General features: G+C 41.2%; 1 protein-coding gene across 4 annotated transcripts in view; it reads left to right on the top strand.

Moving 5' to 3' along the window:
* Positions 1-23,173, top strand: part of pdcd4b (programmed cell death 4b) — a 48,329-nt gene extending 25,156 nt beyond the window's left edge. For all 4 annotated transcript variants that reach the window (XM_043713096.2, XM_043713097.2, XM_043713098.2 and 1 more), the window contains exons 5-11: positions 2,926-3,147; positions 5,808-5,905; positions 6,208-6,322; positions 9,084-9,191; positions 12,520-12,630; positions 21,397-21,536; positions 22,484-23,173. In XM_043713096.2, the coding sequence (XP_043569031.1) occupies positions 2,926-3,147; positions 5,808-5,905; positions 6,208-6,322; positions 9,084-9,191; positions 12,520-12,630; positions 21,397-21,536; positions 22,484-22,532 (843 nt within the window). In that variant the 3' untranslated portion in view covers positions 22,533-23,173. The remainder of the gene's footprint in view (positions 1-2,925; positions 3,148-5,807; positions 5,906-6,207; positions 6,323-9,083; positions 9,192-12,519; positions 12,631-21,396; positions 21,537-22,483) is intronic.
* The last annotated feature ends 1,611 nt before the right edge of the window (positions 23,174-24,784 follow it).

Genomic DNA, 24,784 nt, shown 5'->3' with positions numbered 1-24,784 from the left:
GAATTGAGTATAGAGGCAAAGAGGTTCTTCTGCAGCTCTGCAGGGCCCTGATGAGACCACACCTGGAGTACTGAGTGCAGTTTTGGTCTCCAAATTTGAGAAAAGACATTCTGGCTATTGAGGGAGTGCAGTGTAGGTTCACGAGGTCAATTCCCGGAATGGCGGGGCTATCTTACGCTGAAAGATTGGAGTGACTGGGCTTGTACACCCTTGAGTTTCGAAGACTGAGAGGGAATCTGATTGAGATGTATAAGATTATTAAAGGATTGGACACTCTGGAGGCAGGAAGCATGTTTTCGCTGATGGGTGAGTCCCGAACCAGAGGACACAGCTTAAAAATAAGGACAGAGATGAGGAGAAACTTCTTCACCCAGAGAGTGGTGGGTGTGTGGAATGCTCTGCCCCAGAGGGCAGTGGAGGCCCAGTCTCTGGATACTTTCAAGAAAGAGTTGGCTAGAGCTCTTAAGGATAGTGGAATCAAGGATTATGGGGATAAGGCAGGAACAGGATACTGATGATGATTAGCCATGATCATAATGAATGGTGCTGGCTCAAAGGGCAGAATGGCCTACTCCTGCACCTATTGTCTATTGACCCTGAAATGGTTGCTAACGGCAAGCATCCGACTAGTAACTTAGAGAAGTTGCTGTTGTTTGGTAGGGTATGGGGTAAAGATATGGTAGCCACAGAGCATGGATGACTATACTACCTTATCAAATTAAAAACTTTTTGAGTAGGACAAACATTAAAGTTTTCCCAATATGGCTGTAGTTCAGAGTGTTTTTTGTTAGATGTCTCTGCTGCTATTTTGGTCTTGAGAAAATAAAATCTTCAGAGGTTATTGAACCAAACAGGAAGGACAATTGAAGAGCAAACCTTTGTTGACATTGTGTGCAGATTTTGCCTCCTTATCTGAGGAAGCATGTTCTGTCTGTTGACTGAATGCAATGAAGGTTGATCAGATTGATTTCTGGGATGGCAGGACTGACTTATGAAGAGAGACTGGTTTGATTAGGACTATATTTATGGCAGTTTAGAAGAATGAGGGAGAATGTCACAGAACCCTATAAGTTTCTAACAGGACTAGACAGTAAATGCAGGAAGGATGTTCCAGATGACAAGGGAGTCCAGAGCCGGGGTCAAAGTTTAAAATATGGAGCAGGCCATTTAAGGTTGAAATGAGAAATTTCTTCGTCCAGAGAGTGGTGAGTGGAATTCTCTGCTACAAAGTGGTCAAGGCCAAAACATTGAATATTTTCAAGAAGGAGTTAGATATAGTTCCTGGAGCTAAAGGAATCCGAAGGTATGAGGATAAAGCAGGAATAAGTTACTGAGTTAGACGATCAACCATGATTGTAATGAATAGTGGAGCATATTTGAAGGGCTGCCTGGCCTACTCTTGTTCCTGTTTGCTGTGTTTGAAACAAATCTGCTCTCGAAGCATTTTAAAGTGATTGAATAAGGAGAATGCCTGTCTCAGTATAATTATTGAATCCATTCAGGGAAAAGGCTGCAATCCCTCTGCCAGGAGAAGGTGATTCCTGAACTGGTTAATGTCTAGCTGGGTAAGAACTTGCAATAGGAAATGGGTGAATAAGCTATCTCTGCACTTTGCTACTTAATGCACTGGAATAGTTTTAATCCATCATTGAAGCTCAACTTGTGATGGATCTTGTTTATTGTTCTTTTAAAAGACAACACAAATCAACAATGTAGCTGAGCTGAACTGAATTCCCACTGTCATAGTTGTACAGCACGGTAGCAGACCCTTCAGTCAAACTCATCTGCACCAATCAGACGTCCCAATCTGACCTTGTGCCGTTTGCCAGCAATTGAGTTATGAAAACATGGGTAGCAGTCAAATCCCATAAAGCAGTATGGTGTTGACAACAGTGAAATAATAAATAAATAAATAATATGTTTTGGCTGTGGTGATAACTAGGCCAACAAAGATGATTTGCTTTTCGGGGAATAGCATTGCGTCGTGAAGTGAGGTTTTTATCTGTTATATTACTGGCTGATGCTACAATTGTGATCTGAGTCTTTGCGCCACATTCAGTTGGATTTCTTTGGAAGTTGACATTCAACTGCGTACTTGTATATTTGTTCCCTTGCGCGCCTTCTAAATTATGGCATTAATGAGAATACTTCTCTTGAAGCAGCAATCAAGTCAGATTATCCTGCTATGGTGGAAATTCTTTGGCATCCTTTCCTGATGCTTGGGCAGATTTAATATGACTAGAAATAAATCATGGGCCAGTTTGGATATTGTCTGAGATGAAGATGCTTTAACCAAAAGGCACATTTTTGAGACAAAAGTGAATTCAACATACCCCTTCATGTATTTATGCAGTCATATTTGACCATTGTGCTGTTAGAGCAGTTTCAGCAGGTATCGATCTTCATATAGTTGAGTAAGGTAACTTGAATTAAATTCTATGGTTTTGTGCCCAGCATGCTGGTTGTTAACAAAACTACTTGTCATTGCAAAAACTGGTATACTGAAAGAGACTAGATACTTGAATTTTATTATTCTTCTTAGTTACCTTTCTTCTTCTCCCTAACCCCATCTTTCCTTTCCTTTCTCCTCATGCATTCCTTTCTTCTACAGTACTTTTGGATTCTGGAGGGAAGGGTCAAGCATATACAACAACTTTTTTCTTCCCAATCATCGTGCCAACAGCAGATCAATAATCAGCATTTGGTTGCACAGGTCTTATTGTTCAACAAAACAGACTACTTAATGCCTTTTTCTGTAAGAACTTGTCATCTATATGAGGCATTGCCATTACCAGTTCGTTTCCCCACTTCACTGAGATTATTTGTTTGAACTTGCTTTTGAAATTTTGAAGTTTCCCACTTCTCAAATCTTAACATTTTTCTAGGCTGTTTTGTTTTCATTGTGTTTTATTTGCTGCTACACAGGAGCTGCTGAATAACTTGAATCTTGGGGAAATGAAGTGCACTGTGCCAGTGTTAGCAGTATCATTAGCTTTAGAGGGGAAAGCCAGCCATCGTGAGCTCACCTCTAGACTTCTGTCTGATCTGTGTGGCAAAGTACTCACCACAAATGATGTGGAAAAATCCTTTGATACGCTGTTGAAGGATTTGCCAGAATTGGCCTTGGATACTCCTGGAGCACCTCAGGTGAGTGCAAACATTTTCAAATGAGGTAGTTTTCTGTTGCCTTCAAGGTGAAGAATATTTGTGCTGGGGAATGGAATGATTTGTGGCCATCTCCTATCAGCATCAATCACTCTTATCTGGATACAGATTAAATCTCCCTTTGCTGTCACAGCAGGGTGTCTTGTCTTGAACCCTGACATCAGTCCCTATTGCACCAGGGTGGTACTTTTCCACTCTCTGTATCAGTCATCCTTAAGCTTTTTGACATTCGCAACTAATATTGAATTGGATCCTGACACACATTGTCCATACCCCAGTCCTGATACTGAAAGGTTATCTTAATCTGTAAAACCACATGTACCCTGGGCAGTTTGTTTTTTAAATTTAAAGTATTATCTACTTGTGGAATGGTGGTTCTTTGCATTATGAAAAATGTTATTAATTTGAATAATATTTCTCCGGTTATCCCAGGGGTTTAATTATATTGAAACCCTTAAACGCGTGTCAATCTACTAAGCTCCTTTGCTGTATAGGAAGATGACTTTGTGAAACAGTGGAGATTTCAGCTTTACAAATGGTCCATTTCTTCCTTTTTATCTTATGACTCCTGTGCCAGCATCATTTATTTCCATAATTAAAATAATGTCAGTGATGTCCAAAGTCTTACTCAAGTTGAATCTCCCCTTTTCAAATGATATAGGTAGATCTCTGTGACCTGTCCTCTCTTGATAGCTGTTTGGCTGGATACATGAACAATTTAATGAGCTTCTGTACTATTCTTTCTTCATATGGCTTTCCAACTAAAGGAGCTGTTGGAAATGCGGGAAAGCAGAATGCAAACCAGTCTTTAATAAAACCTATTTTATATTAAAGAGCAGTTAAAATAAACCAATAATGAAGTCAGTGTCATTCAGCATGGAAACAGGCCTTTAGCCCAATTTATCCATGTCATAGAGTCATGCAAATCAGGTTTCCTCAATTTGCCTGCATTTGGCCCATTTCCTTCTAAACCTTTCTTATCTATGTACCTGTTCAGATGTCTTTTAAATGTTGTAACTGTACCTACCTCTACCATTTCCTCTGGCAGCTTGTTCCATATTTGCACCACCCTCTGTGTGAAAACATTGCCCCTCAGATCCCTCTCACCTTAAACCTATTTCCTGTAATTTTGGATTCCTGGGAAAAAGACCTTGGTTATTCACCTTATCTGTGCCCCTCATGATTCTATAAAATTTCCTTCGGGTCGCCACTTAGCCTCCGCACTCCAGCGACAAAGACCCCAGCTTATCCAGCCTCTCCTTATAACTCGAGCCTTCCAGTTTTGGTTAGATCCTTGTAAATCCTTTTTTGCACACTTTCCAGTTTAATAACATCCTTCCTATAGCAGGGCAACCAGAATTGTGCACATACTTCAAATGTGGCCTTACCATTGTCTTGTACAACCATAACATGACATCCCAACGCCTGTACCGATGAAGGCAAGTGCCATGTGCCACCTTCACCACACTGTCTACTTGTGACGCCACTTTCAAGGGAACTTTGTACCTGCTCCACTAGGTGCCTCTGACAACATTCCCCAAGGCCATACCAGTAACTGTGCGAGCCCTGTCCTGGTTTGTCTTAGCAAAGAACAACACCCCGCATTTACCTACATTTAAAAGCCATCTGCATTTCCTTAGCCCTCTGACCCAGATGACCACTTTCATTGTCCATTATGCCACCAATTTTGGTGTCATCCACAAACTTACTTGCATTGCCTCCTATATTTCATCCAGATTCTTTTACATAAATGATGAACAGCAGTGGACTTTTTTCTGCAGAAACGTAATTCACTTAAACTGTATAACTACCCGCTGCACCTAATAAAAACTGAACAATATGGAGAGTAAACTTATGGGGATCTGAAAGTGGATTTTCCTCCAGTCCTTCTGTAATACATTTGGTTGTGATTGCAGCCTTTGGAGGGAATAACAGAGTTACAAATGGTCCTGATGTCTAGCTTTCTAAGTGAATCTTCTAACATGAGTATGCCATTTTGGTAATCACTTGGGGAAGTACTGTAACTATTTTGCACACTGACTTCCTTGAACTACATGACAGCGAAAGCATTCCCTCCTCATCACTGCAGTCTATCATCGAGTGCTCCATGAATAGTTTAGAAGAGCTAAGGGCTCATTTCATTAAGTGAATAACTGCACGCTAGTATGAGATACCTGATGGTGCCTCAACGACTGCAGTCCACTCCCTCTTGTCATCACTTTCTGTAGCTGGAGTGAAACAAATGGAAACCGACAACAATTTGACAGTGTGCTAAACTGCTCTTGTTTATTAGGTCATGTCTGGTTTCAACAATGATTTAATTGGTTGACTCAGTAAAGTATTCTTTATGATGGATGAAGAATAGATAATTGTATGGTTTCAAAAGTAATTTTGTGATTTCAGTTTTGTCCCAGTCATATGCCCGTTTTAGAAAGTCATTCTTTACTAAAATTTTATTCTCTTTCAGGTCATTCCTGGACTTAAACCAAAATGTATTGTCAGAACTTTATCACTTCAGTTTTATCCTCTTAGTGAGAGGCAATAAAGTTGCTATTTTGTTTAATTCATCAGTTTGCATGGCTTTTTGCAATTTGAGTAAATGTTGACTTGGAAGTTGATGCCGCTTAAAACTATTTTTTCAGCTTGTGGGCCAATTTATTGCAAGAGCTGTGGCAGATGACATCCTGTCAAAAAGTTACATTGAAAGTTACAAAGGGAAAGTGGATTGTGAGAATGCCAGGTAGGTGGCTTAAATTTTACCTTGTGTTTTTTTTAAGAAATGGGATATGATTGTTATTTGCTGTAATGTGCACTTTGAAATCCAGCTGCAGAGTATCAAGATATGTTTTTGAAAAGTTCTTGAACATTGTTAATAAGAGCACAAATATCCAAGACTTAATTCTAATTGACTTTAGTAATGCTTGTCCAGTCTCAGGTGAAGTAGCTCACAATATTAGTTATTTCAATGAAACGAATATGAGGGAAACACATTTTTTTCCTCTCTTCCCCAACCCATCTCCCAAAACCATTCTCTGTCTGTAGAGCTGCCTTGGGTCGAGCCGCAGTGTTGCTGAGTATGAAGAGAGGTGGTCTGCGTCTGGACAATGTATGGGGAACAGGGGGAGGACAAAGGCCAGTTGAACAACTTGTCCAAGAGGTATGTAACCTTAATGGTTTCTCTACTCTGCAACTTGGATAAAAATGTAGTTGTTGTTGTTTTCATCATGGACCTAAAACTAGGATTGAAGTTTGTAGCCTGTAACATTTCATTTCACGATGTACAATTAAAAACATTTTTGAAATGTCTGTTATTGAGTTGTATACCTTTCTTGGGAGTTGAGAAATATTGGACAAAGTAGAACAAGTATGCAGTTTTCGCCATTACATATAACCCCTTGAAGCTCTGTTTAAAAGGGCAAATTGTTATTTCTGTATTGAATGTAGGAATCTTTTGCAATAACACTGAGATCGCCAAGTTATGACTGTGGTTAGTTTAACCTTTTTCAGTTTAAAGTCTTCTGATCGAATGGTCATAGTAGAAGTTGAATCTAAACTCTTATGTGGTCACCAAAGTAATCTGTTAACTAGTACAGATCCACTGTTTGTGTAATACGTCTAGCAATCTGTGATTGTGGCGGTTTGCCTTATTGCTTTTCATAAATTGCCCTTTTTTGGGTATCTCTGAACTTGGGATTATTTTTCCTCTTAAGTCACCTTATTGTTACTGCTGACTTCAGACTCGATTTTTCATGGCTGTCTAGTTAGCCGCATTTTTGCAAAATACACTATTTATTGCATTGTTGATTAAGGATCACCATTATTGTACATTTTCCATTTGCTGTTCATGCCAAATTGTGTGTGAGCTCATTTCACAAGTGGGCATGGTGCAAACAGTGATCTGAATTCAAAGTTTGTGAGAATATTTGTAGCTCGGGTGCTCGTTGTTGTGGTTCTGTTCGCCGAGCTGGGAATTTGTGTTGCAGACATTTCGTCCCCTGTCTAGGTGACATCCTCAGTGCTTGACACCAACTAGCCACGAAACGACACGACCAGCTATCCTTAGTAGCCACACACGCAGATGACAAATAACAGGAGTTCGACTGGGACAACACTACTATTATAGGACAAGCCAAACAGAGAACAGCCAGGGAATTTCTAGAGCCATGGCACTCATCCACAGATTCTATCAACAAACACGTCTACCTGGACCCAATATACCGGCCACTGCAGTGGACAGCTGGAACTAACAATCGGAAGCGGCAGAGACAAACCACTGTAAATGCCGGAGAAAAGATCACAGAAGCGCTTCACAGGAGGCTCCCAAGCACTGAGGATGTCACCGAGACAGGGGACGAAACATCTGCAACACAAATTCCCAGCTCGGCGAACAGAACCACTACAGTGATCCGCATGTTTGAACGTGGTAGGACAGGTTATTAAAGCATGTGGGATCCTGGGCATTATAAGTAGAAGTATAGAGTAATAGGCCAGTAAATCATGCTAAACTTATGTAAAACCCTATCGCAGTTCTGCCCAGCTGCAGTTTTGCATCCAGTTTGGGACACTTCACTCGAAGAGGAATGTCGCAGCTTTGAAAAGGGTATAGAGAGAGATGTAAACACCAATTTTAGGGTTCAGAAATTGCAGTTTCATGAGTGGACTGCATCATAGACCAGAGAAGGCTGAGAAGAGATTTGATTGAGGTGTTTAAAATGAAGGATTTGGATAGATTAAAGGAGAGAAATTGTCTCCTGTGATTGAGGAGTTGACAAGTGGAACCCCCAGATTTAAGTTTTTTTTTGGTCAAAGTTGACATTAAAAACTTTTTATTTATCATAGTGAGTTTTTAGAGATGGGAACAGATTTAATAGGTAAATCTTGGAAGGAGAATCTATTGCAGATATATGAAGAAATATGGTGAGAGAAAGATTTGTCTTCTCTTCAAAACCAGGCCAGATTCCATTGCCTTCTACACTATATTATTCTGATTTTAAGTTGCAGTATATACATATATGCATCCACCCCACAGTATGCCAAAGAGAAGCCTCCTTGTATAGCAATTATATTATTGAATTGATCAGCTGCAAAAATTCAGTGATTGGAAGAGCAGGTCAGAGGCTGGGAATTCTGTGGCAAGTAATTCTCCTCTTGACTCCCAAAATGTACCCACCGTTTATAAGGCACAAATGGAATATTCTTCACTTGCCTGGACGAGTGCAGCTCTATCAGCTCTTTAAAAGGCTTGACATCATTCAGGACCAAGAGATCTCTTTGGTACACCCTTCAACCCCATTGCACAGTGGCAGTAATGTGTACTTACCTATAAATTGCACTGCAGTAACTCCCCAAAATTGCTTAAAAGACACCATCCAAAACTCTAACCTTGCCAAACTGCAAGGACAAGGGCAGCAGGTACATGGAAACACCATCCACTGCAATTTCCCCTTCAAGCCACTTGCCATGCTGACTCTGAAATATATCACTGTTCCTTCACTGTTGCTGGGTCAAAATCCTGGAATTTCCTTCCTAAGAGCATTGTGGGTCAACCCACAGCACATGGACTACAGCGGTTCAAGCAGCATCACCACCTCCACAGGCAATTGGGTGTTAACAATAAACAATGTCAGTATCTACTTTTTCCAATTTAATTTCATATGCAGGATTCACTGAGGTTTTTAAAAATATAGTTTGAAAAATTTGTGCCTGAAAATGGTTGGGTTAATATTTTTAAAACCTTTGTCTTTTGCAGATTTCCAGTCAAGATAGCCAATCAGTGTGACCTTAATAGTAGTCACCAGTGAGCTAGGTGAACAGTGTATAATGAAATATTATTTGATCGTGCTTGATTGCATCTTGTTTCTTTTCACCTTCTCCCCAACACTCCCAAAAATACCTCCACTCTGTAATTACTCTGATAGATTGACATGTTATTGAAAGAATACCAAGTGTCTGGAGACTGCGCAGAAGCAGAACACTGCCTTCAGGAACTCGAAGTACCACACTTTCACCATGAACTGGTGTACAAGGTAAAAACAGAAGTGATTATCTGCGAGTGTCATATGTACATACATTTTAAGCAATAGGTCATTCACAATGTTGAAATAATCACAATATCGAAGGTAATGGAAGTAAAAGTAAGGAACATCTAAGCAGCAGTCAACATAATAGACTAATTGAAAAGGGCAAAAACAAAGTGACAAAAGACCAGGTATAGATTGTCTGTCTATTTTCTTGTTATATTCCTAACCCTCAAAGACAATGATATTGGCAAACAATGAAATAACAGAAATTTCAAACTTTTTTCAAATTGTAGTCAACAGAGTCTGTGAAAAATATATTCTAACAAAGACACCAAATTGATATAATGATAATGATAAAATGTAGGAGCATAGAATAGAGGCAGCAGTAGGCTCCACAAGCCTGTTTCACCATTCACTATGATCATGGCTGATCATCCAATATAACAGCCTATTCAGGCTTTTCCTCTGTATCCTTTGATCCCTTTACTAAGTGTTATATCAAACTGTTTGAAATCATAAAATGTCTTGGCCTCAACTGCTTTCTGTGGTGGTGAAGTTGAAATCTGAAAAAGAAATGAATAAAGACATGGAGGGGGGATAATTTTAAGGGGAATAAATGACAGCACAAAGTTAATAAACAATAAAGTGTATATCTGGGAAGAATTCAAATCTTGAGAAAGATCAAAGAAAATGAATGCAAAGATTTGATTTATGCAAATAAGTACCAAGGAACATGAAATAAAATAATAAAATATTCCACAGGCATATCTTAAAGAGCAAGTCTGATGTGATTACGGCCCGTAAGGAATAGTCCAGATAAATCACAAGCAAGACCGAAATAGCAGAATATTGAAATTATTTTGATTTGGTACTTCCCAAGTAGACGGTGCTCCTACATTTCATCCCAGGTGTACATTACATTGGGATATAAGATTAGAAATGATCTAGTCACTGTTAAATAATAAACTAATCCAATTAATTAAACTGGATAAAACACCTGATCCAAGAAGAGACAGCAGAGGCACTATATTTCTTGAGAAAAAGGTATAGTGCCTAAGGAGTGGTAGATAACATATGATCTGTCTCCTTTTGTAAACGTAGCTATAATAATGCCCAAGGAATATTAGACTAGTCATCTTGTGGTGTAGTTGGTCAGCGTGTTTGATTGTTAACCAAAAGGTTGGTGTTTTGAGACCAACCATGCACAATGTTTGAGGGCTGTTGTGGTGCAATGGTAGTATTCCCACCTCTGGACCAAGAGGCCCAGGTTCCAGTCCCACCTGCTCCAGCGGTGTGTTAAAACATCTTGAACAGGTTGATTAAGAAAATATCTAGAGAGTTATTTTAATTTCAAATGGAGGAAAATAGTAAAATGGCCAGTAAAGAAGAAAAGAGAACCATCCATACAGCAAAAACACAATGATTAAGCAGCATGGATGTCAAAAGTGAAAGTTTCACTTTGTCCATCTCTGAACTATTTGTAGAAGTAACAAAGTGTATTTAAGGGTGAAGGTAGATGCATCACACGTCTTGATTTTAAGAAGATTTTTAATAAGTGTCACATTAGAATAATAAGTTAGGTGGGAACTGGCTGATACTGGGGAATGGATATAGAGTTGACTGCAGTATAGGAAGCTGTGAGTATGCTAGAAGGTACTGATTTAGAGTGGCAGAACGATGGGGGTGTGGGACCCACACGGATTAGAACATAGAACATAGCACATTACAGCGCAGTACAGGCCCTTCGACCCGAATATTGCGCCGACCTGTGAAATTAATCTGATGCCCATCTAACCTACACTGTTCCATTATTATCTGTATGTATGTCCAATGCCCATTTAAATGCCCTTGACGTCAGCAAGTCTATTACTGTTGCAGGCAGGCCATGCCACTACTACTGAGTAAAGTAACTACCCCTAATATCTGACCTATATCTATCACCCCTCAATTTAAAGCTATGTCCCCTTGTGTTAGCCTTCACCATCTGAGGGAAAAGGTTCTCGCCGTCCACTCTATCTAACCCTCTGATTATCTTGTACATCTTGATTATCACCTCCCAACCTTCTTCTCTCCAACGAAAACCGCCTCAGTTCCCTCAGCCTTTCCTCATAAGACCTTCCTTCCATACCAGGCAACATCCTGGTAAATCTCCTCTGCACCTTTTCCAAAGATTCTACATCCTTCCTACTATGCGGTTACCAGAACAGTACGCAATACTCCAGATGCAGTCTTACGAGTGTCTAATACAGCTGAAGCATGACCTCGTGGCTCTGAAACTCAATCACACTACCAATAAAAGCCAACACACCATATGCTTTCTTAACAACCCTATCAACCTGGGTGGCAACTTTCAAGGATTTATGCACCTGGACAATGAGATATCTCTCTTCATCTCCACTGCCAAGTAGGTGTACCACCTACTGTATTGCTACTCCACCACTTAGAAGGAAGACAGTAGGAGACACATGGGAACACCATCATCTACATGTTCTCCCCCAGCCAAAGCCACACACCATTCTGGTTTTGAAGTATCCATGGAATTCCGTTTTCAGTTACCTGGAGTTTACTGCGGCCCTGATGTATTAAAGGGAACCTGCTGGAGCCAGGGACCAGGGAGCTGCTGTGAAGGTAAATTTCCCGTTGAAATGAATGGGGTCACTCCTATCCGCTGGTTCCACAAGTAGGTTGTGTAACGTATCCCCTACGGGTATGGAAGTGACTACTGTATTTCTGTTCCTTCACTTGCTGGGTCAAAATCTTAGAATTCCCTTCTTTACAACACTGTGGGTTCCTTCATTGAGGTCTGCAATAGTTTTTTTAAAAAGACAGCTTACCAGCACCTCCAGGGCATTTAATGGTGGTAATAAATGCTGGACCTGCCAGTGACACCTACATCGTATGAATGAACAGACAAAAATGCTAAGATTAGTGGAGTTATCCCCAAGTGTAGTCAATATTTCTCCCTCGATCAACCTCAAGAAACAGATTGCCTGCCGATTTAGCATATTGCTGTTTGTGGGAGTTTGCTATATATAAATTAGCTGTTGTGCTTCCCACGTTACAACAGTGGCTACACTTTCGAAGAATTTGTTGATCATGGAAGATGCCATGGAAATGAAAATCTTTTTGGTTCTCTCTTCAATGAAGTGTAACTGAAATGGTCTGCTGTGTCATGAATGCTGCTTGAGAACCCCTGACCCTGAGAAATAATTTATTGATCTAGCAGTTAACTGCTAGGCTTTATTATAGTAATTTCATTTTAAAGATTGTTTAACCCTGTACAGTTTAAGATGCAAATATTCGAGTTATGACTATTGCATTTAAAATGTTTTAGGCTGTAGTGATGGTTCTGGAATCAACTGGAGAAACTACCTTCAAAATGATCCTGAAGCTACTTAAATCCTTGTGGGAATCATCTGTCATTACAGTGGACCAAATGAACAGAGTAAGTATGCCACCTACTGGACAGCACTGCAGCGTGTTTAAAGTATCTGTAGATAGTATGTACACCTGTAATTTCTAAAGTACTTATATTACAATGGCTCCCATCACTGTCTCCTTGAGAGGATTGGCTGTTTGTATTTAAAAATTATTTACTCTTTAAATTTGTACCTCAAGCTTTAGAGGACTGTTGGTTTTAGTGAGGAATCTTTACCTCTCTTTTGCATGGTCACTGATGTTTAGCTTTTTAGTTTAACATTGTAGGTTTAAATGGGTTACTTTCTGTTGGCAAGGTGTAATGAATCATGTAGCAGACAGATCAATGCTGTAACCTCATTTTAAAATTTATAATAAATACCTTCGAATGAAGGGACAGAAGATATGATTGCTAAATTTGCTCATGACACAAGGATAGGTAAGTAACTTGTGAAGAGAATATAAGGAGACTATGTAGGGACTATAATGTAGGAAAATGTGAAATTGTCAATTTTGCAGAGAATTAAAAAGCATATCAAAATATGCAGGATTGCAGAGATCTGAGATATAGAGAAATCTGGTTATTATTGTGCATGAATTATAATGGGTTAGTATTTAGGTCTGTTATGTAATTGGGAAAGCTAATAGAATGTTATGGTTTATTGAGAGAGGAACTAAATACAGAAGTAAGAAAATTGTGCTATAGTTTTACAAGGCTTTGAGACCACATCTGGAGTACTGTGCACAGTTCATCTCCTTAATCTGAGAATATTTAATGTGTTGTAAGCTATTCAGAGAAAGTTTACTAGACTGATACCTGGAATTGTGGGATTCTCTCATGAGAAAAGCTTGGACAAAGCTTTTCACTGTGCCTCCGTGCACGTGACAATAAATTCAATTCAATTCAGTCTCGGATTATATCCATTGAATTTAAGAATATGTACACAGAATACAGAATGCTCCACTATTCAGTAAGATCATGGCTGATCGATTTATGTTTTAAATTTCTATCAACCCCTTGTAATATTGGATTTCCCCTGCCTAACCAGAATCTATCCACCTATGACTTAATATTCAGTCACACCATCTCCACCATCTCCGAGGCAAAGAGGTGCATAGCTACACAATTCTGAGTAAAACATTGCTCATCTGTCCTCAAATGGTAATTCCTAATTTTGAAACAGTGCCCCTGGTTTTGGACTGACCCACAAAAGGAAACATCTTTTCCATGTCCACCTTGTCAAGACCATTCAGGATTTTGGACATTGCAGTCGTCACCCCTCAATCTTTAAACTCCAGTGGAAACAAGCCAAGCCTGTGTAAGGCGATTAATACCAGATATCAATCCAGCAAACCACTTTCAATGCATTTACATCCTTCCGTGATAGATATCAAAACTGCACTGAGTATTTGAGATGAGATCTCACCAATGTAGTACTGGATAGTTGGAAGGAGGTGAATATTGTTTCTCTGTTCAAGAAAGGGAACAGGGAAATCCCTGGGAATTACCAACCAGTCAGTCTTACATCTATGGTATGCAAGGTACTGGAAAGGATTCTGAGAGAGAGGATTTATTACTATTTGGAAAAAGTACAGTTTGATTAAAGATAGTCAGCATGGCTTTTGAGAGGGGCAGATCATGTCTCATAAGCCTTATTGAGTTCTTTGAGGATGTGATGAGACAAGTTGACAAAGGTCGACCAGTGGATATAGTGCATGTTGGCTTCAGTAAGGCATTTGATAAGGTTCCCCATGGGACGCTCATTCAGAAGGTCAGGAGGCATGGCATATAGGGGATTTTGTCTGTCTGGATACAGAATTGAGGAGAAAGTGAGGTCTGCAGATGCTGGAGATCAGAGCTGAAAATGTGTTGCTGGAAAAGCACAGCAGGTCAGGCAGCATCTAGGGAACAGGAGAATCGATGTTTCGGGCATAAGCCCTTCTTCAGGAATGAGGAAAGTTTGTCCAGCAGGCTAAGATAAAAGGTACGGAGGAGGGACTTGGGGGAGGAGTGTCGGAAATGCGATAGGTGGAAAGAGGTCAAGGTGAGGGTGATAGGTCAGACTGGGGTGGGGGCGGAGAGGTCAGGAAGAAGATCGCAGATTAGGAAGGCGGTGTTGAGTTCGATGGATTTGACTGAGACAAGGTGGGGGGAGGGGAAATGAGGAAACTGGTGAAATCAGAGTTCATCCCTTGTGGTTGGAGGGTTCCTAGGCGGAAGATGAGGCGCTCTTCCTCCAACCGTCGTGTTGTTGTGGTCTGGCGATGGAGGAGTCCAAAGACCTGCATATCCTTGGTGGAGTGGGAGGGGGAGTTGAAGTGTTGAGCCACGGAGTGGTTGGGTTGGTTGGTCCGGGTGTCCCAGAGGTCTTCTCTGAAATGCTCCGCAAGTAGGATACAGAATTAGCTGACTGAAAGAAGACAGTGAGTGGTAGTGGATGGAAAGTATTCTGTCTGGACATTTGTGACCAGTGGTGTCCCGCAGGGATCTGTTGTCAAGTTGTGTTTTCAGGATTCTTAAGGGGGAAGGGGAGCAGGCCAAGTCCACCAACAACATAGGGAAAGGGATGGGAATGTAAGGTAGAAATTCAAGGAACTAGAGTGGAAACTTAGAGCTCGAACAAGCACAGGTATTATCTCTGTTTTGTTAGCTGTGCCATGTGCTAGCGAAGCGAGGAATAAGGAGAGCGAGCAGTGGAACATGTGTGCACTGGGATGGTGCAGGAGGGAAGGATTCAGATACCTGGTAGGTGGGACCTCTACAAATGGGATGGTCTACACTTGAGGTAAAAACAATGACTGCAGATGCTGGAAACCAGATTCTGGATTAGTGGTGCTGGAAGAGCACAGCAATTCAGGCAGCATCCGACGAGCAGCAAAATCGACGTTTCGGGCAAAAGCCCTTCATCAGGAATAAAGGCAGAGAGCCTGAAGCGTGGAGAGATAAGCTAGAGGAGGGTGGGGGTGGGGAGAAAGTAGCATAGAGTACAATAGGTGAGTGGGGGAGGAGATGAAGGTGATAGGTCAGGGAGGACCTGTCCGGACTTCCTGATGAAGGACTTTTCCCGAAACGTCGATTTTGCTGCTCGTCGAATGCTGCCTGAATTGCTGTGCTCTTCCAGCACCACTGGTCTACATTTGAACAAGAGGGGTACCAGAGGTTTGCTAATGCTCTACAGGAGGAGTTAAACTAATTCAGCAGGGGAATGGGAACAGGAATTGTAGCTCCAGTGTACAGGAGGTTGAGAGGAGAGAGATCATGAATAAGGTTTCATAGTCGCAGGAGTGTACCAGCAGGCAGGATGGTGGTTTGAAGTAGGTCTACTTCAACACCAGGAGCATCCGGAATAAGGTGGGTGAAATTGCTGCTTGGGTTTGTACTTGGGACTTTGATGTTGTGGCCATTTTGGACATATGGATAGAGCAGGGTCAGGAATGGTTGTTACAGGTTCTGGGGTTTAGATGTTTCAGTAAGAACAGGGGAGGTGGTAAAAGGGGGAGGTGAGGCATTGTTCGTCAAGGACAGTATTATAGTGGCAGAAAGGACGTTTGATGAGGACTCATCTACGGAGGTAGTATGGGTTGAGGTAAGAAACAGGAAACCGGTCTCGCTGTTTTCTAAAGGCCTCTGAAAAGTTCTAGAGATGTAGAGGAAAGGATTGCAAAGATGATTCTGGATAGAGTGAAAGTAACAGGGTTATGGGGGCTTTAACTTTCCTAATATTGACTGGGAATGCGATAGTTCGAGTACCTCAGATGGATCAGTTTTTGTCCAGTGTGTACAGAAGGGTTACCTGTTGCAGTATGTAGTTAGGTCAACAAGGGACGAGGCCACATTGGATTTGGGACTGAAGTAGGCTAGGTGTTAGATGTGGAGATAGATGAGCACTTTAGTGGTAGTTATCACAATTCGGTTATGTTTACTTTAGCGATGGAAGGGACAGGTATATACCGCAGGGCATGAGTTATAACTGGGGAATGGCGTTTAGATGCATAGGATGGGAAAGGAAACTGCACGGGATGGGCCCAATAGAAATGTGGAACTTATTCAAGGAACAGCTACTGCGGGTCCTTGATAAGTATATACTTCTCAGACAGAGAGGAAGTAGTCAAGCAAGGGAACTGTGGTTTACTAAAGAAGTTGAATCTCTTGTCAAGAGGAAGATGGAGGCTTCTGTTAGGATGAGATGTGAAGGCTCAGTTCAGGTGCTTGAGAGTTACAAGTTAGCCAGGAAGGACCTAGAGAGCTAAGAAGAGCCAGGAGGGGACATGAAAAGTCATTGGCAGGTAGGATCAAGGAGAACCCAAAGCTTTCTATAGCTATGTCAGGAGTAAAAGAATGACTAGAATACGATTTAGAGCCTATCAAGGACAGTAGTGGGAAGTTGTACGTGGTGTCCAAAGAGATAGGAGAGGTGCTCAATGGATAATTTTCATTCGTATTCGCACAGGAAAAAGACAATGTTGTTGAGGAGAATACTGAGATACAGGCGACTAGACTAGACTGGATTGAGGTTCACAAGGAGGAGTGTTAGCAATTCTGGAAAGTGTGAAAATAGGTAAATCCCCTGAGCCGAATGGGATTTATCCTGGGATTCTCTGGGAAGTCAGGGAGGAGATTACGGAGCCTTTAGCTTTGATCTTTATGTCGTCATTGTCTACAGGAATAGTGCCAGAAGACTGGAGGATAGCAAATGTTGTTCCCTTGTTCAAGACGGGGAGTAGAGACAACCCTGGGAATTATAGACCAGTGAGCCTTACTTCAGTTGTGAGTGAAGTATTGGAAAGGATTCCAAGAGAGAGGATTTATAATAATCTAGAGATGAATAATTTGATTAGGGATAGTCAACACAGTTTTGTGAAGGGTAGGTCGTGCCTCACAAATCTTAGAGTTCTTTGAGAAGGTGACCAAACAGGTGGATGAGGGTAAAGCAGTTGATGTGGTGTATATGGATTTCAGTAAGGCATTTGATAGCCACGGTAGGCTACTGCACAAAGTACGGAGGCATGGGATTGAGTGTGATTTAGCGGTTTGGATCAGAAATTGGTTAGTTGAAAGAAGACAGGGTGGTGATGGGAAATGTTCATCCTGGAGTTCAGTTACTAGTGGGGTACAGCAAGGAACTGTTTTGGGGCCACTGCTGTTTGTCATTTTTATAAATGACCTGGATGAGGGCATAGAAGGATAGGTTTATAAATTTGCAGATGATACTAAGGTCGGTGGAGTTGCGGACAGTGTGAAAGGATGTTGCAGGTTACAGATGGACATGGATAAGCTGCAGAGCTGGGCTGGGAGGTGACAAATGGAGTTTAATACGGAAAATTATTAGGTGGTTCACTTTGGAAGGAGTAACAGGAATACAGTTTACTGGGCTAATGATAAGATTCTTGGTAGTGTAGATGAGCAAATAGAATAGAATCCTGACAGTGTGGAAACAGGCCATTCAGCCCTTCAAATCCACACCGATCCTCCAAAGAGTAACTCACCCAGACCCATTCCCCTACTACTCTACATTTACCCCTAACTAAAGCACCTAATCTACACATCCCTGGACACTGAGTAATTTAGCATGGCCAAATCACCTGACCTGCACATCTTTGGATTGCAGGAGGAAACCGGAGTATCCAGAGGAAACCCCCACAGACACAGGAAAAACGTGCAAACTCCACACAGACAGTTGCCCAAGGCTGGAATTGAACATGGGTGCCTGGCACTGAGGCTGCAGGGCTAACCACTGAGCCACCGTGCTGCCCTTTGTGTCCATGTGCATAGATCCCTGAAAGTTGCCACCTCGGCTGATAGAGTTGTTAAGAAGTTGCATGATGTGTTAGCTTTTATTGGTAGAGGGATTGAGTTTTGGAGCCACAAGGTCATGCTGCAGCTGTACAAAACTCTGGTACAGCCACACTTGGAGTATTGTGCACAGTTCTGGTCACCACATTATAGGAAGGATGTGGAAGCATTGGAAAGAGTGCAGAGGAGATTTTCCAAGCTGTTGCCTGGTTTGAAGGGAAGGTCTTATGAGGAAAGGCTGAGGACTTGAGGCTGTTTTCGTTAGAAGAAAGTTAAGAGGTGACTTAATAGAGACATACAAGATGATCAGAGGATTAAAAAGGGTGGACAGTGAAAGCCTTTTTTCCTCTGATGGTGCTGGCTAGCATGAGGGACAGAGCTTTAAATTGAGGGGTGATAGACATAGGACAGATGTCGGAGATTTCTTTTACCCAGAGAGTTGTAAGGGCGTGGAATGCTCTGCCTGCAACAAGCAGTAGACTCGACAACTTTCAGGGTATTTAAATGTTCATTGGATAAATATATGGATGATAATGGAATAGTGTAGGATAGATAGGCTTCAGATTGATTTCAAAGGTCAGGGTGATATTGAGGGCCGAAGGGCCTGTATTGCTCTGTCATGTTCTATGTTGGGCCTCTGCTCTTGTAGTTTTTATACGTGACTTGCATGATGAAGTGGAAGGGTGGGTTAGTAAGCTTACTGATAACACAAAGGTCGGTGGTGTTGTAGATAGTGTCGAGGGCTGTTGTAGGCTACAAGACATTGATATGATACAGAGCTGGGCTGAGAAGTGGCAGATGGAGTTCCACCTGGATAAATGTGAAGAGATTCATTTTGGAAGGTCGAATTTGAATGCTGAATACAAGGTTAAAGACAGGATTCTTGGCAGGTTGGAGGAACAGCAGGATCTTGGGGTCCACGTACATGGATCCCTCAAAGTTGCTACCCAGGTTGATAGGGTTAAGAAGGGGTAGGTGTTTTGGCTTTCAATAACAGAGGGAATGATTTTAAGAACCATGAGGTTTTGCTGTAGCTTTAGAAAACTCTGGTTAGACCACACTTGGAATAATGTGGCCTGTTCTGGTCGCCTCATTATAGACACTTTAGAGAGGGTGCCGAGGGGATTTACCAGGATGCTAGGGCTTTTCACACTGAACAGAAGAAGGAAGAGAGGTGACTTGATAGAGGTATACACGGTAATGAGAGGCCTAGATAGAGTAGATAGCCAGGGACTTTTCCCCAGGGCAGAAATGGCTGTCACATGGGGTCATAGTTTTAAGGTGATTGAAGGAAGGTAAAGGAGAGATGTCAGAGGTAGGTTCTTTATGCAGAGAGTGGTGGGTGCATGGAATGCTTTGCCAGTGGTGGTAGTAGAGTCCGATACATTAGGGACACTTAAGCAACTGCTGGACAAGCACATCGATGGCGGTAAATTGCGGTGTGTGTAGGTTAGGTTGATCTTAGATTAAGATAAATGCTCAGCACAATATCAAGGGCCAAAGAGCCTGTACTGTGTTATACTCTTCTATGTTCTATAACATCCCTTAGCTTTATGCGGTACACACATCCTAATGTTTGGAGAATTATGGTTGATACATTAAGATCCTGTTAAGTATTAATGGGGTGAATGTGGAAAGGATGCTTCTACTAATGGATCTAGGCATTCCTCTTTCAGAACAATAGGTCAACCATTTAAGGGTGAGATCAGAAGAAAACCCTTCCCTGGGTTTGGGAGTCTTTTGGAATTTTATTTCTCCAAAGGCAGTGGAGGCAGAGTCCTTGAGTATTTTTAGGCAGAGGTCGGTAAACTCTTGGCAGGTACCGGAGTGAAAGACTATAGTGGGTAGTTGGGAATGTGGATTAATCAAATCAGCCCTGACTTTGTTGAATGGCACAGCAAGCCTAATGACGTAGGCCTGCTTGAATTCATATTTGTGTTAATGCTGTCTTAGAAGGACACTTTCCAAAATGACATTTTGAAACTAAATGGTTGAACTAAGACGTGTGTGTGTGTGTGTATAAGAGAGAGAGAGAACCCGACCTGGCGCGTGTGCACTGATGTTCCACGCTATAAAGTGCTGGTGCTTCAATTTATACTTGACATTTCAAAATCGTAGAATCCCTACAGCGGGCCATTCAGCCCATCAAGTCCACACTGATCCTCCGAAGAGCATCCCACCCAGACCTACTCCCCTACTCTATCCTATCCTTGTAAGGCTGCATCTCCCATGGCTAATCCACCTAATCTACACATCCCTGGACAATGCAATTTAGCATTGTCAGTCCACCAAACCTGCACATCTTTGGACTGTGGGAGGAAACCGGAGTGAGTTTTGAGAAGATTTGTAGTTCAGGTTGAGGTTTTGGATGTAGGTTTTCTCACTGAGCTTGAAGGTTCATTTCCAGACGTTTTGTCACCCTACTAGATAACGTCTTCAGTGGGCCTCCGGCGAAGCACTGCTGAAAATTCCTGCTTTCTATTTATATGTTTGGGTTTCTTTGGGTTGGTGATGTCCCAGGAACACCCAGAGGAAACCCACACAGACACGGAAAATGTGCAAACTCCACACGGTTGCCGGAGGCTGGAACTGAACCTGGGTCCCTGGAGCTGTGAGGCAGCAGTGCTAACTGAATTGTCGTGAATTCACCTCCAGTGAATTACTATATCTCCTTCAGGCCCTCCATTTATGCACACACTGTGATTTCTTTGTCTTAACCTCTGTTAACTTTACCGTTTGTAACAAGTAGGAAAGTGGGTTAACAGAATGAACAAAGAATGTGAATTTATTGGGGAAGAGAAATGAAAGTGACAGTTTTCTGGATTATCAACTGAAATCATTTTCTCCAGTATATTCAACATCCCCCTGCTTTCCATGCTGAGATGGCCAAGCCTGTTTGAAACATACTTATTTTTTTAAAAATTGGTATCGGCAAAATAGACACTTTTCTTCCAAGGAGAAAAATGAAGGAATTAAAGTTCTCTTTTTATTTTGTTGCAGGGTTTTGAGAGAGTGTACAAGGAAATTCCTGATATTCATTTAGATGTGCCGCAAGCTTACACAGTAATGGAAAGGTTTGTGGAACAGTGCCATCAAATGGGGATCATCGTGAAAGAGCTGAGAGATCTTTGTCCCTCCAGGTGAGGAACATTGCTCAATCACTCAACCAATCTGTTTGTTCTTTCAAAATTATGTTTCAGATACTATCATAATTGGTATAAATGAGCTGAATGTATAGGTATTGTGGATCCAGTTAGCTCTGCAATCTTTTTGAAAGGGTATTTGCATTCTTTGACCTTTTTACTCCTTTAAAATGTTGATTTGGATCCTTAACCATTTTTACAGTCAAATATTCAACTGTTAGAGGAATATACATGAAATGCTTGCTTCAGTGTTTTGATCTGATTGGGTGAGGAAGTTTTTTTTGTTCATTTCTGTTTATTGTGAAATTGTAAATGTTGCATTTTGTAAGTGTGTACAAAGCTTGTTTTATTTTTCTTAAGATATTAGTTTTAGTCACTTTACTTGTTTCCTGTCTGCAGGACACACAGCTACAAACTCACTGAGCAGCACTTTACAAATCGGTGGTAGCTACCACCGTTTGGAGCAGAAAGTACATGGGAATGCACACTTCCCTTTATGAAGTGTGTGATCCTAACTTGGACATAAAAAGTTTCTTTAATGTGACCTGGGTCAATATCCTGGAAGTAACACCTTTTTCTGGGAGATTGTAGTTCAGGAAGAATACTTATTGGCAAATAGGATTGATTAATACATAACTCCCCATTGAGGCGGATGTCCCAAGAATGGATTTTATACAGTTGGTATTGCCTCTACTTAAAGGCAGCTTGAAGAAAAAAAGTAATTATATGGTTTTAGCTTAATTTCCCCAGGTTTGTAAATGAGTTGAACAAAATGCAACATTAACCTGTTTGAACAAGTTAGAGTAATTGTAGCTTGTCACTGTAGATAAAAATGTTATCAGTGGCAGAGAGCACAATCACTATTGATTTTATTTAATACAAGTAGTAATAAATTGCTGATACCTTGTATTAATTTATTTTAACTTTTTGACTTCAACTCTAAGGGGACGGAAACGCTTTGTAAGTGAAGGAGATGGTGGACGCTTCAAATGAGGACATTGACAAAGGTGACCAAGCACACGTTCCTGCAGTTTTTTTGACTTTTGTTTTTGTGCAGTCGACTTCTTGATTCTAGCTTTTCACTCCTCAAACCTCATATTGCCATGGGTTAAACCTCATGGGTTAAAGTGCATTTGCTATGAAAATTGAATGAAAAAGCATTTACGTATGTGGGGTATAGGTTTTGGTTTTCCCCAAGGGTGGGGGAAATGAAGAATTGACAGCAGTACCACACCTTGTGGTCCATGAAAGAAAGCTCCTTAAGGATTTATGTAACCTGATCATTCCACAGTCTTGTACAAACTTTACTGCCAAGCCTTTCTGAATACTGGTTTTCAAAAGGACTGGCTTAATTGCCGAAATCTCTGAATGGGTCACACGTGCTGTTTGTAATGAATCTCTCTTTCTTAGCTGCTAATGCTAAAAATGCAATGCTTCAAGTAGTTTAAAATAAAAAGCTGGATTGTACCTTTTTTATTTGTGTACAGTTTCCAGCAGAATGTACAAACTGTCCAATTGTTTTATGGTACAAATAACTTGTGGCATTAAATTGATTTTGAAGATGGAATCTTAGAGTGGATGTACTCTTCCTCCTTGCAGAAAATGAAAATCAATAAAGTTGGTTTTTAAAGGTTTAGAGTTTTCATTGTGTCCCACCAGCATACTTTTGTAAATTCTTCTAATTAAAGGCATAAGTACCAGATTAGAAAAATGTGTGCACTCTATCTCCCTTGCTCCAAAACTAATACCATACTGAAAGGCAAAGTTGTCACTGTCCTACCAGCCCCCAGGGCTGCTCTGTGAGAGAGACAACTGGTGGTAGTTTAACTGGAGCATCACCACATTTTTAGGCAAGGGAAGAAGTTGAGGACAGTCCTTCATTGTAACCTCAACCTGTGTGGGAATTGAACTCATGCTGTGAACAATGCTCTGCAAACAATCCATCCAGCCAACTGAGCAAACTGATCCTATGCACTGACTATATTGTTGCAGGCATCTTAGTTGAGAGGTCGTAGACTGGAATTGTTTAATTAGGAAAAATATATTTGAGATTTTTCAATGGAATGAAGTGAATCCTCATTTTAAATTGATACATAGAAAAAGCAAGGTGTATCAATTATTTACTTGCCATTCCTTTATGCAAAGGATGATCAAAATGTGGGGGATGTGTTTAGGGGGAAAATTGTGTATCAGTGTTGTGGGATGGTGACCAGCATTGTACCCAATCCTATGTCTGCTTCATTTGAGATAAAAATGAAAATGTTGATCAAAAACTGAAATGGTATAATTTGGAGTCACTTGAAACTGAACATTGTTTGTGACAGTTTACTGTTAAGAATCTTACTAGTAAGACTAGTCAGTGGTAACATTTTTAAAGTGTTGGCCAGATCCCCTGACCAGGCTGCTGTGGGAGGCAAGGAAAAAGATTACAGGGGCACTGACCCAAATGTTTAATTCCTCTCTGGCACCTTCCCTGTGGCCAGAGGACTGGAGAAGAGCTAATGTGGCTCTGATATTTAAAATTTGTGTGTAGGGATAAGCCTGGAAGTGTAAGCTGAAGATTCTCTTCTTCAGAATCTATCTCCACACAGAGAGGCAAGGCTTGATCAGGGATCATTTGTACGGCTTTGTCAAAGGGAGGTCATGCCTAAAAAATTTGATTGAATTTTTTGAGGTGATTAAGTGTGTCAATGAGAGTAGTGAAGTCCGATGCAGAGGAGATTCATCTGGATGCTGCCTGGGAAGGAAAATGTAAGTAATGAGAAAGGTTGGATAGGCTCAGATTGTTTTTACTGGAGCAGAGAAGGCTGAGGGGCAATCTGATTGAGATGTACAAGATTGACAGGCACAGACAGGATAAGGAGCAGCTGTTCCCCTTAGTTATAGGGTCAGTCACGAGAGGACACCAGTTCGGGGTGACAGGATGGGGGGAGTGAAAGTGGTTGAGGAAAAGCTTTGCTTTGTTAACCCAGAACATATTCACAATGTGGAATATGCTGCCTGGTAGATGTGAGTTGCCTTATATCCTTTTAAAAAATACTTGGATGAGCACTTGGCATGTCATAACAGCATCGGCTATGGGCCAAGTCCTTGTAAATGGGATCCGCTTGAAGATCAGGTATTTCATGTGTGTCAATGCAGACCCAGTGGGCAAAGGGCCTCATCAGCACCATACGATTTCTATGAATTCTTGTCTATTCCTAAGAATTGTTATTTTTTTTGTTCTCACATGGAGACGGGCAGTT

This window comes from Chiloscyllium plagiosum, unplaced genomic scaffold (genome assembly GCF_037043375.1).
Source record: "Chiloscyllium plagiosum isolate Xiang-an unplaced genomic scaffold, Cpla_swu_hap1 HiC_scaffold_22, whole genome shotgun sequence".
Classification (NCBI taxonomy): Eukaryota; Metazoa; Chordata; class Chondrichthyes; order Orectolobiformes; family Hemiscylliidae; genus Chiloscyllium; species Chiloscyllium plagiosum.
Note: the sequence above shows the minus strand (reverse complement) of the source record. Positions and strands in the feature narration are given on the sequence as shown.